At 35.1% G+C, this 12,186-nt stretch overlaps 1 protein-coding gene across 34 annotated transcripts in view; it reads right to left on the reverse strand.

Annotated features, from left to right (window-relative positions):
* CLASP2 (cytoplasmic linker associated protein 2) overlaps positions 1 to 12,186 on the reverse strand; it is a 146,712-nt gene that overhangs the window by 28,001 nt on the left and 106,525 nt on the right. For 13 of the 34 annotated variants that reach the window (XM_086468350.1, XM_086468340.1, XM_086468357.1 and 10 more), the window contains 5 exons: positions 10,495 to 10,665; positions 9,449 to 9,556; positions 4,442 to 4,548; positions 906 to 1,150; positions 268 to 331 (listed from right to left, as the gene is read on the reverse strand). In XM_086468350.1, coding sequence (XP_086324476.1) covers positions 268 to 331; positions 906 to 1,150; positions 4,442 to 4,548; positions 9,449 to 9,556; positions 10,495 to 10,665 — 695 coding nt within the window. Of the gene's footprint in view, positions 1 to 267; positions 332 to 905; positions 1,151 to 1,609; positions 1,634 to 4,441; positions 4,549 to 5,230; positions 5,294 to 8,872; positions 8,876 to 9,448; positions 9,557 to 10,494; positions 10,666 to 12,186 lie in introns of all 34 variants that reach the window. The other 21 variants (XM_086468356.1, XM_086468359.1, XM_086468368.1 and 18 more) reach the window with 4 other exon arrangements.

Here is a 12,186-nt window from a genome sequence, read left to right on the forward strand (position 1 = left end):
AAATTTTAAGTAAACTGTTGAACTACTTCAGTGCATTTTAGACGAAACTAACTTTTACTTTATTTCAATTATCCTGCAAAACAGGTGGAAAAATTATCTTGTTCAAAACTGCAAATTAAATGGATTGAATTCTGATACCGTTAACTTCTAGAACACAGTTTGTTCAATGTTTACATGTGCAAATATCACTGACGTTTTAGCACAACAGGCTTTCTATCAATACGTATTTTCAAACATTTACTGAAAGTAAGAAAAACTTAAACATACCTTACTGTGAGGATCAGCAAACATTCTTGTGAAGATTTCACACAACCTTTTCAACTCCACACGACTGTCAAAGGGACAACAATACATTAGTCAACTCCCTTGCTAGTACTGCCGGAACAAGAACAGCGCATAGCAATCAGTGAAATCAACGGACAGAACGGACACGGATAAAAATGTAATAGATTTTGTCTAAAATGAGACTTCTGACCTAGAAATGTCTCTTTAAACTAACTCATATATTACAGCATTCCTGACTATTTTAACAGAGCATATAATAAAAAAATGTACTGTTAGCAGCTAGTAGTAAAGTTTCTTCTGAATAAGTACAACAACAACAACAAAGGTCTTCCATCAATACTAGATGCAAGCACTTCAGGAATCTTTGTATTGCAAGAATTCTCTTGATTTTAAATTCCATTTCCTAAATTGAGCTTTTTATAAATGGTTCCTATACTCTAGTGACTAGAAGTGACAATAGCTTCCCCAGTCCTTCCCCCATCTTACTCTCACAGACACACACCCTGCTTTCCCTCTCCACAACTTTCTGCATTCTTTAGAACATCAGCCTCCTTTCCTTACTTCCCTTGCCTACCTTCAACGCTGAAATAAAATGTTTTTCTATTAACAAGTCTTCTTACCTTAAAGTTCTCTGGTTCTTTAATAAGTTTTGCAGGCCTAGGAGGCCTTCTTTCCTCTCCGACCAGTTGGTGCTGGCACAGCGATTTAGGACTTCAGCCACATCTTCTGTCTGTCTCATGTACGTTGGTATGCTTCCATTCCTAGAGCTGTAGGACCTTTCTGAACAGGCACTTGATGCATCACTGTTGGCATCATCATCCGAGTACATCCCATAGGACTCGTATCTTCTTCGCACAGGCTTCTTCTATTGTACAGAAACACCCCACATTAGTACTGATTTCAAAGAGATAGTATACATAATCAGTAGAAGGATCAACAGCTCAAATAATTGATGTGACCCCCTACTCCCTTCAGTGACAAATGACTACAACTGTTCAGCAGGTAAAACCAAGTTAATTAAAGTATTTTAAAGAAGTATGGCTTGCGTTGTATTCCAAATATAAAAGCAAAGCAAATGCAGAGAAGACATACGTTTGATGAAACATTCAACTTAAGGTTTACTTGTAAAAATCCATAAAATTGCATGATAGAGTGACTTAAAGACTGTATTGAAAGTTAGTTATTTCACTTAATAGCTTTATATATGTTACAGAATATAAGAATCAGGTCATATCCTACATATTCTGTCATTTTAATTTACTTTGTATCAAGTATGTTAATAGCAAAATATTAAACTACTGAAGAATGAAAACAGTTTCTATACCTTAGTCCGTATGTCTCCTAAGAGCTGTTAGCAGTAAATTATTGAAAAGAAACAGAAATTGAGAACAGGAAGGTAAGGCATAGCAGCATTGTGACTAGTCAACTACCTGCCACTGGAAAATACGTAGTCTTATTGTAAATTTTCTTCTTAGCTGTCTGTATCTGATTAGCATATCATGCATTGCCAAGAAGTAGTCTGCCAAGCTTCCATTTCCAGGGAAATATTACATATCATCTGCTGGCTGGTCACAAAGACTTCTCTGGCAAAATCTTTGTCTTGTGCAGTGATATTTGAGCATAAAGACTTAACACATGCAGTCAACTGCTATCTAACCTTCATTTAAACTTTATTTTCCCAGCAACTTCATCTCTGTCTTTAACTTCATTTCAGTATCTAAATTTTGTCATTGCAACAATTACTACAGCAGTGTCCTACAAAAAATTAATTACACGATGCAAAATCTCAAATCCCCCCCTCAAAAAACAAGCCAACAAAACAGAACACAACCTGCCAAAGGCCAGGGGAAGAAAAAAAAAAAGCTGTTTATCCTAAAAGGAAAAACACACACTTTTGCAAAACAACTCTGCTGTTCAAATATTGGAGTTGAAGGTAGTAGTTACAAACTCAGTTTTACTACATACTCAAAGAAGCAGTAGTAGAAGTGATTGTTTTCCCCTTAAACACCGTTTGCACAGGGTTCTCATTTTTGACTGTGTAATAAAGGATATTGCAATACAAACTAGTCAATGAATCATGTAACAGGCAAGCTTACTGTCAACAGAACAAGCATACGTATACGAATAAAGGAAGGGAAAAATCATGAAGACATAAGCATTTTTGAAAAGGGTCACCATAAGTAAAAAAAAAAATTAAGGAAATAGAATCTTAAATATCAAGAACTGCGCTAATGTAAAAGGTATAAAAATACATAAAGATCACCATATTGCTGCATTTCATGCATCTTCCATTCAAACCAGATCTTAGCCAGAAGAGTAATATCCCTTTGGCTTAAGCAGTATTATAACTGGTCAAGTATTCTTCATACCATAAAAATCATAATACAATCCAGAATCTTTTTAATTTTTACATTACATCTGTCAGGACTCTACAGTCTACCTTTTAAAAACACTGGAGGGGGGGCGCGGGGGGGGGGGGGGGGGGAAGGCTTCAGTCTATCATAAAATAAGAAGGATGTTCAAAAGCAGATTTCCATCTAAATGGAGCCATTTGTACAGGACAACTTGTACATTTAGAGCACGGCAGGCAACCAGGCACGCAAATACTACAATAATAAAATGTTGCTGCTCTTGGTCCTTCTTTGTAATGGCAGATGCTAGCTAAAATATACAAACTAATTTTCCTCTACCATTTCTAGAAGCATCATGCTATTTTGGATCCAGGTAATACAAATTTTTATTTAAAAATAAATTTTATTGCTTCAACAAAGCTGGACACATTCAATCCTCAAGAGCAGTCAGTGGAAGCATGAGTTTCTCTTCAATTTATATTCCTAGCATATACTTTGGTCAGCTAAATCGGAACAAGCTACGAAGCTTCCAGAAGCACTAAAGATAGTCTTCATATAGCACCAGTGTAGATAAATCTATAGCACAGACTTTCAAATTATAGTCAGAAACTTTTCATGTTCCATGGACTGTTTTTCTATTGCTCTCTATTCCAAAATCCAGACTGACTTCCAGTTTACTAACTAGCATTCCCCATCAATGCTGAAAAGTTTTTGCAAGTTTACAATATCAGAAAGGGGAAAACCCACTCAATCTCACCATGATCTCTTGGGCAAGATTTAATAGGTATCCTGATACCTATGCCAGTGAAGGCACACAATTTTTCACTAATGTGTCAAAGAAGACAGTATTAACCAAGAAATCAATAAATCGCCAGATTAAGAACATGAAAGAGTTCTTCAGATTCTTTCCTTTGAAATTTTGTTTCTCTCTATCCAGTCATTATCTGGCTATAATTAATTTTTTTTTTCAAGTCTAATTTGTATTTTTTTACTAGTGTTCCAAATAATCTTTTTGTTAAAGCAGAGTAATAAAATTCCTTAAAGCATTCTGATAACTAGATAACAGGTGCTTACAAATATTAAATGATATGCAAGTAGTACACAACACATGATAAAAATCTGATTCATAGTGTCAGTATTTCTAATTAATTGAAGATTTCAGCCTGCTGATGTAAATGTCAGAACAGCAAAATACATGATGCATTCAGTTTGGCTAACTGGGGCAGGGAGGTAGAGGAGCAAAACCCACCCTTTTAAAGAACAGTAGAGGTTAAGAAAGAGAAGGGCATAACCAGTTTTAAATTCAGTGTAACATTTGGAAAATAAAAGAAAACAAAACCTAAACTTACGAAATGCCACCCGCCAAGCCATCAATTTATCTCTTCTCATGTATTGTCAGACAGAACAACTTTAAACAGAACCCAGGCTTATGATAAGCAGAGGACTTTAGCTGTCATCACTCACCAGCTCTGTCAAGCCTTCAACCTATCCAGAAGTTTGTCTGGCTGTTATGGAAAACTGCTGTTTAGTGCTACCTGCTCAAGTGGCTCCTTGGGCCACTCCAACAGAACAGTCCAAGACTGTTCCCTGTCTGCCATGGAAAAGTGTACATTTCTCAACAGTTAAGACTTCTGTAGGTAATAAAAATTCCAATACTTTGCAGCTCTGGCAATTCAGTTTCTCTTTTTTCCCCACCTAGAAGCCAATAAAATAATGAATGACAAGTTCTTTTGCATACTTTAACGTATAGGTACCGAACATTTTAAGAGTCTGAATTCTACAAAAGATAAGTGTGAGATTCTTACCAAAGCATCTGCTACTGCCTCTTCCACGTCAGAACCTGTGTTCAAAACTCGCATAGCACTGACTGATGATGACAATCTACTTGACTGACTAATTCCAAAGCCGGTACCTGTTATAGTAACAACAAAAATGAATATAAAGAATTCAGTCAGAATAGCAACGTGGGACATTAACACCACACTCACCTAAAAAAACCCAAGCAGAAGAAAAGCATTTGCTCAACATTTCTAATAAATTTTGTAGTGGCTAAAATACTGGTTATTTTCATTCTAAAGTCTTCAGTGGTGCAGCAAGAAGAAATGAAGTAAAAAAACAGAGTCATATATAAACGTTCTATTCCAGTATCACAAGGGGAAAATCCCACACAACAATGGTTTTAACTGAAAGATACTTTTTTTTTAAAAAAAAATTTATGTCTTCTTCGTTTTGGGTTTTTGTTTTCATTTAAAAAGAGAGCAAATACAATAGGAAGGCTATTGAGAGTGCTGGTGAGAAAACTACATGCATAAAGAATGCTCTACAAATACTGCAAAATGGAAAACTAAAAAAAGTTCTTCTGCATGTAAAAATAAAATGATTGTTGTTAAGGAAGAAAAGGATTAACGTTGGAGGGTGAGGGTGGAGACGAAATCTAGCAACATAAACACATCTATCTGGATTATTAAAACCACAAAACTCAAATTAATACAAATAATGCTTTTTAAAACTGAACTATGAGAATAACCAAGTGGGTAGGAAAAAATAATCCAGGATGACTGCACAGACGACAGCAAAGTGTACTCATCCTTCACCTGTAGCCCCATAAACATCAGGGGTGTAGAGGGCACCAGTGGATCTGGAGTGATGTCTGGAAGCTGCAATAACATGATCATATAAACCCTATCTATTACCATGGAACCAAGTGCTGCAATAGTTGCTTAGATGAACAAGAGAATATTTATCAAAAAGATTTAGCTTTAGCACAAGAAACCAAGTATTACACAGAAGGAAAAAGCTTCAGAGAAGTTCTTTGATTATATAGAATATGATTATATAGAATTATATAGCTTTATGTACACTGGACATTTCATGCACATTTTTTTTAATTTAAAATATTAAGAGCAGATTAAAAGCAATTATGTTTAATTTCAAAGAAAAAAATGCATAGACACACATGCACGTACACACACACACAGAATCCTCAGAAATATGTCAAAGTTCCACTGATACTGGTCTTCCACTGTAGAGTTAACTGAATTTATGCCATCAAATCAGAGCAAGAGTTCACATACCAAAGGTTATCTGCAAAAAGTGACTACTGTATGAACTTACTGTGTTAGCAGCTGATAACTTGTATCAATGTGAACTCTTCCCTATGCGCAGATAAGTCAACCTTAGTTAAAACTAACTACTGTGTAGATCAAATGAAAATTATTCAATTTACATTAAAAGTTTAAAATAAGTTAATGCAATTAATATTTCACATTTGTACTGTGTTCTTTAAATAAATAAAATGCAAAATTGAAACTTTTATATTAGTTACTATAGGTCATTAAGATTCTTTAAAGTTATGGAAAGCGGGAACCAAAGATCTTTAAGGACTTTTGAATAAAACTGAGTACCCTCCTCCTTCTGGCACTTGTATAAAACTGGTCTTTTAGAGATTCTAAAGAAGAAAATACCAGCAATTGCGAGTCAACTTTCTTAAACCTACTAATTCTAAATGCAGTGTGTTTCTAAAAAATTCATCTTGTTTCTTCAGTTCACTTAAGATAGAATTTTACAGCCACAGAAGTGAAACTGGTTTTGACAATTTTATCTTGAATTCAAATGTCCACTCACAACGTCATAAACTCCAGATATAATCTTACGATACAATAAGTAACTGTAAAAGCAAATACTTTACACCTTTTGGCTACATAAAGTAGTATAAATAGAAACCAGGAACCAAGTGAATCATCCTTTACTCTGATTAACACAGACAATTTAAGAGTCAGAGTTGAATTAAATAACCCCAACACGGACCAAATCACATTTGGAGAAGCATGCTTTTCAACCTGAGTGAACTCCAAAATGTTCCCAAGCCCTGTAAAGGTCTAGGAAACATTTTGGGTTTTTCCACATAAAGCTCTACTCCTTACACAAGGTACAGCGACATTTTTTTTTCAAATGAAATCTGCATGAAGTTGTTTAGCTAGGGAATTTCATTTTGCAACTAGTGCTTTGTGGAATACTTGGTTCTTTAGAAAGTACGTCTTGGCATGGAAAAGAAGACAGGACAGAGGATGTCAAAGCATAGGCATCAAGGCTGGCAGAGCTTTAAATGCAAGCAATAATGGGATAAACCTTTCTATTGCTTTCCATCAACAAGCCCTGAAAATTAAAGGCACAACTAAATTTCAAAGTTTAGGCATATAATTCAAGACAATCCTGCCCCCATATAGATTTGTCTTAAAAAACTGCCCAGGATATTTCAGTGAAAGGAAGCACTATATTGGATCAAACACACCTCATTCCAAAGCGTATTTTCATGAATATTCTTTGTACCCCTCAAATTGCAGAAATTGTGCACGTATTTACTTTTGTGCTTTCACTTTTTAAAAGATGAATCGAAACAAGATTTTAAATGGTCTCAAAATAACAATTTCTTAGCTAAAATATGGAAATTATTCTAGTCCGATGTTTAGTATTAACTGTATGTAACAGAAAAACAGGTATTTCCATATAACTTAAAAATCACCTGCTTCTCAGAGTGGCTGTTATCTCCCAGTTTATAATCTTACACTGAGATGTGAGATTGCATAAACACTTCATACTGATATATACAGAGAAGCAATTATGTAGCATTTGGATCATTTTATTCCCCAAAGGTCTTCGCATTTGCAAGTAAAAATATCTGTGCTGAGAATCAGATGCAATACAAATTTCATTCCCTGCTCCAACTGTCTCTAGCTACAAACACACAGCTGAATGTGCCTTATTTCATCTTACCCTTGTACCTCTGAAAAACATTAAATTTAATACTTCTGATAGAAGTTAATGGCATCCCATATGACAAAACTGGTTCAACAAAACAATGTCAAATGACATTTGAAATCATTCAAGTAAGAAGGCATACTAGAAGGAATCCTAGGAATCCTCATTTATTCCAAGTATAGCTGCTTTTTTCTTTTAACAACACTGGATTCCTACATATGCTACTTTGCATTCTCTGTGCTATCAGACAATTTAACCTATTGTATCTGTATAGGCACTTGTTTTGAAATCTGAACACTAAAATTAAACTCCATCAATAAAAACAAAACCTCAAGTAGCATCCACCCCAATGACCCAACTTACAGTATCAGTTTAACACAGATTTCTTAAGATATCAAGCATCTGACCAAATAAAAAATGTAAATCAGATCTCGCATGCATGCGATTGAACTCAAGCTGTAAGGAGCAAAAGCAGCACAAAAAGATTTGGAAAATACCCTCCTTTTTGAAACAAAGAGATATGTGTCTGCCAGCTGTGTTTTAGTAAAAGATAAAAGTTTACTAATGGATCCTGCATAATGTCTACTTTTAATTTAATTTCCCAATTAAATAGCGTCTGGGCAAATTAGCATTAGTTATTGAAACAGCTTTCATTCAATTAATCTGTACTTTCCCAATAGAACCATGGCTGACAGGAAGCATACTGCCTTAACAGAACGCAATAGATTTCCAATGCTAATTAAAAGTACAGCCGGGTGCCTCAATTTGAGATAGAAAACAGAGATTTACTCTTTTCAGACTATGTTGAACAGCTAGTATTACCAAGTCCTTAACTGTAAACTACACTCGAACAAACAAAAGAAGCAGTATGTACTCAAGACTAACTCAAAGATAATGCCAAAAAAGATCAGTTTCAGACACAATCTTACAAAGACCATTTTGTATTACCAAACAATGAAAAAAGGCCCAATATGCAAAAAGACTTTTATAAAAACTTACTATCAACTTCGAAGTAACCTCGACAAGGATGCATGGAGATGAGAAGCTTCCCTAACCCTTAACCAACATCATGTTAATGTAATTATAAGCTAATGTTCCTATGCCTCACTGACATTTCAGAAACAGGCAACAGTTTGAAAATCTTGCAAACTCTTTTAGGTGTCAGGCCAATAAATTGAAATACTAAGTGAAAACAAAACTTTTGCTTATAGCACCTCTGGAAATGAGGACTGAACATAGCTATGCATGTGTGAACGTTAATTTTTCAGTTCCTGCTCTTCCCTATGTAACAACAGCTGCTATTTCAATTATTTATCACTTGCTCTACACAGATTAAAAGTAAACTTCAGAACTGTACTTTGTTCGTCTACCTATGTAAGGACTTCACTACTTGCCCTGTTAATTTTTAGAAAATAGAAAGCAGCCTCAGAATACAGTTCTGCTTCAGTAGGTTGGTCCCTTATCTGCACCATATTTACCTGCTTTAATAGCAAAAAGTTAAAATTTGTTATTTTTTCACATCATACAGTGATGACAATACACCTAAGTCACAAAATGAAGCGTATTTTCTTTCTTATACGCCAAAATGATTCATTGACTAGGGAGCAATTTTGAATAATAGAAGACCCTAGCTGTTGATGCAGGGCAAGGCAGAGAATGACAGCCACACTATATTCTTTGCTCTTGGCTGCTCAGTGAGAAATGGATTATCTAACTGCATCCAAGCAATGAGCTCTGTACTAAAAGAGAAACATAGAATTCCAATAAACTTTCCAAAAGTAGAATTGCCCTTTCAGATCTAGGTGCTACATATCACACATCTTTCCAGCCTTGGTATTTAAGATAAGACTAACACTAGCAAAGCATTTATTTTTCAAGTGTGCAACCCATTCACACATTGGTCAATTCTCTATCGAAGTAAGTGGTGAGTGAGCCAAAGGAAGAGAAAATAACAGGTGGCTGGCTACAAGCTAAATGAAGGAGGCATGGATTCGTTAGGTGCAAATAACGGAGGGCAAAGACAGCCATGCACAACAAGGGGCTCCAGTACTTACCAAGGGGCGGAAAAGAGCGGACAGGGCTTGTGTCCCTGCTACTTTCACGGCTGGCCTCCCGACTGCACCCCTGACTCACACTAGGCCGAGGAATGCGGCTGCCTCGCGCTAGTATGATTCAGGGTACAGACAAACAGCAGCACAGAAGGGAGAAGACATAAGAAAAGTTGCAGTTTTAATGCAATTCTCTTTTGCAGTAAGATCAAAGATGTATTTCTAAGAAAAGACACTGATGATTATGTTGTATTATAAGTCATAACTGTTTCCACACACTTTCTTGATTGTGCTGGATTACACTAACTGTAGCAGTTCAACGAAATTATTTCTTCACTTAGGTAAAAATGGGGATTTACCAACTCTTTACAGAATGGCTGAAAAACCTCTTGAAAAGGATGGAGAGGAAACAAGCAATGAAAAACATGAACATAGGATTGACTCAGAATTTGTCCTCAAGATCAAGTTAATCAACAGTAACAAAAATTAAAAAACCCCACAGCTTTCTAAAGAAGGAAAATATAAAGTTAATACAGTTAAGGTAAAAATCAAAATACAAACCAAAGAATGCAGCAATATCATCAAAATCAACTGATATTTTTGAGTTATATTGTTTGTAATAAAGTGTAATCAGGTTATACCATGAGATTTAAGGATGACATTCATTTTTGTATCATACAAGTATACACATACACACACATATGCAGAAGACACAGAAGTAACGAAGAAGATTATCTTTTCAAAATGGTATCACACTTTCATTCAATGGATGTGGGTATTTTGGGGGTGAGGATAAGAATGAAGAGAAGTAAAACAGAGAAGGAAGACAGGGAGATGAGAAAAAGAACAACTACTGCATTCTGGCAGAAAAAAAAAAAGGTAAAACTATCTTGTATATCAAAGACTAGTCTCAGAAAACAGGCGTTTTAGATTGTTACCGGTATGTATTTTAATTTTATCATCCACCTGTAACTAAATGCAAGCTGTAGATATCCAGCACTTAAAAGTAAGAAGGGCTATAAAGAAACCAAAAGTTATTCAGTGATTCTTACCTACTGACAATCTAGAAGGACTAGCTTCTCTGCTGCACCCCTGACTTCGTGGGATTTTGCTTCGTTTTTGTGCAGCTGCAGGATTCACTAACACTCTCTGAACTCCTGTGTTCATAGTGGAAAGTGTGGTTGTTGTCAAAACTCTTCCAGGAGATCCAGATCTACTGCCAGCTGAAGGCAAAATGAATAAACATAAGTAAGAGCACAGAAGATAAACAACCATGGTTAAAAAGAAAAAAATGCTAAAATTACAGGAAAGTGGTGGCAGATTGAAATGGTCTGTAAAAACTTACAAGGTAAAAATGTGAAATAGAAAACCCTCGTCCAAGTTTGTACAGCACTACATACAAGGTAGGTAAAATTATCAATGCAAGGAAGCACTTGGCCTAGTATTTAGCACTAGATACACTCAAGAAATCATAAATAATATTTCTAGTCTTCATCAACAGTTCCAATGTCTCTAACATGAACATTGGTGTGTTCATTTTTTAAGCTACATAGTCTCACTAATCACATTTTCTATTAAAAAAGAATAAAAAAACCCAAAAGAACTGCTAAAAAGTTAGAGCAACTTTAAACTAGTGATTTCATAATTATCCCAGCTCTTCCAATGCAACCAGTGTTATAATTTTCCTAACATTTAAACTCTTTTCCCTTGCTTTTAAAAGCATAGGGTCTTCAAGCACTACTCTCTGAGAACTTAAATAAAATGTTACTGGAGACACTTAAAATACTCATGGTCCTTTCTGTGGAGGTTACCCCACAAATTCTTCAGTAAATCTTCAATTAGCTTTAAACAAGCTAAAAAGCTGATCAAGACGTACCTAAGTGTCTTATATTTTTATTAATCAGAACAATACATTACAAAGTGCTATAAATGTTCGTTTCCACACACTGTACTCACTACCAGAAACTGGTCACTGATCCCTAATTTTGATACTTCAGTTACAGAAGATTTAAGTTCTATGCCCTAATAAAGAATCCATTCTTCTGAAGTTATAACCAATTTATACCACCAGTTGATGACAATATAGTTTCCAGATGCAGAATTCAAGAAGCCTGACCAAATAAAAAGCAAAACATAATTTTAACCAAATATTAGTTACATACAGATACGAAGCTTTCATTAATCTTTTAAAAACAATCAGGTAACTGTATGACCACAGCTATGCTATCAGAACTATAGACTTAACATGCAACACCTCAAGTGAGTTTCATGGGTTACTTCTTATGAGGCACATTTAAAAAAAAGATACAAGTTGATTAAAGCTTGACTATATGGGAAAAGAAAAAAAATCCCAAACAATATAAAACATATGCTGGGTGGAAGGGAGAAAATTAAAACAATGTACCATGCATATACTTTCAGATTCATTGTTTGAATTCAAACTTGAAATGATTATTTAGCAAAATCCCTTTTCCAAACTATGAACCTATTCAGCAGAAATGATAAATAAAGTATTACACAGCCTGGGGGAAAAAAAAGCATAAATTCCATAGCAAAAAAAAAAGAATAGGCAAGTCATAAAACTGCTGTGGGTCTGCAAAAATTAAGGGTTTAGCAGTTTCTTCCTAACGAAGCATTTTAACTCAGTCCTGATACCAATACGCTTTCTTCCTAGCCTCTAATATTTTGTATCTCTTCAAAATAATTAAAGTACCGTAAAAGTTTTCACTGTGACAGAGACTTTT

Source organism: Leptosomus discolor, chromosome 7 (assembly GCF_034619465.1).
Source record: "Leptosomus discolor isolate bLepDis1 chromosome 7, bLepDis1.hap2, whole genome shotgun sequence".
Lineage (NCBI taxonomy): Eukaryota > Metazoa > Chordata > Aves > Leptosomiformes > Leptosomidae > Leptosomus > Leptosomus discolor.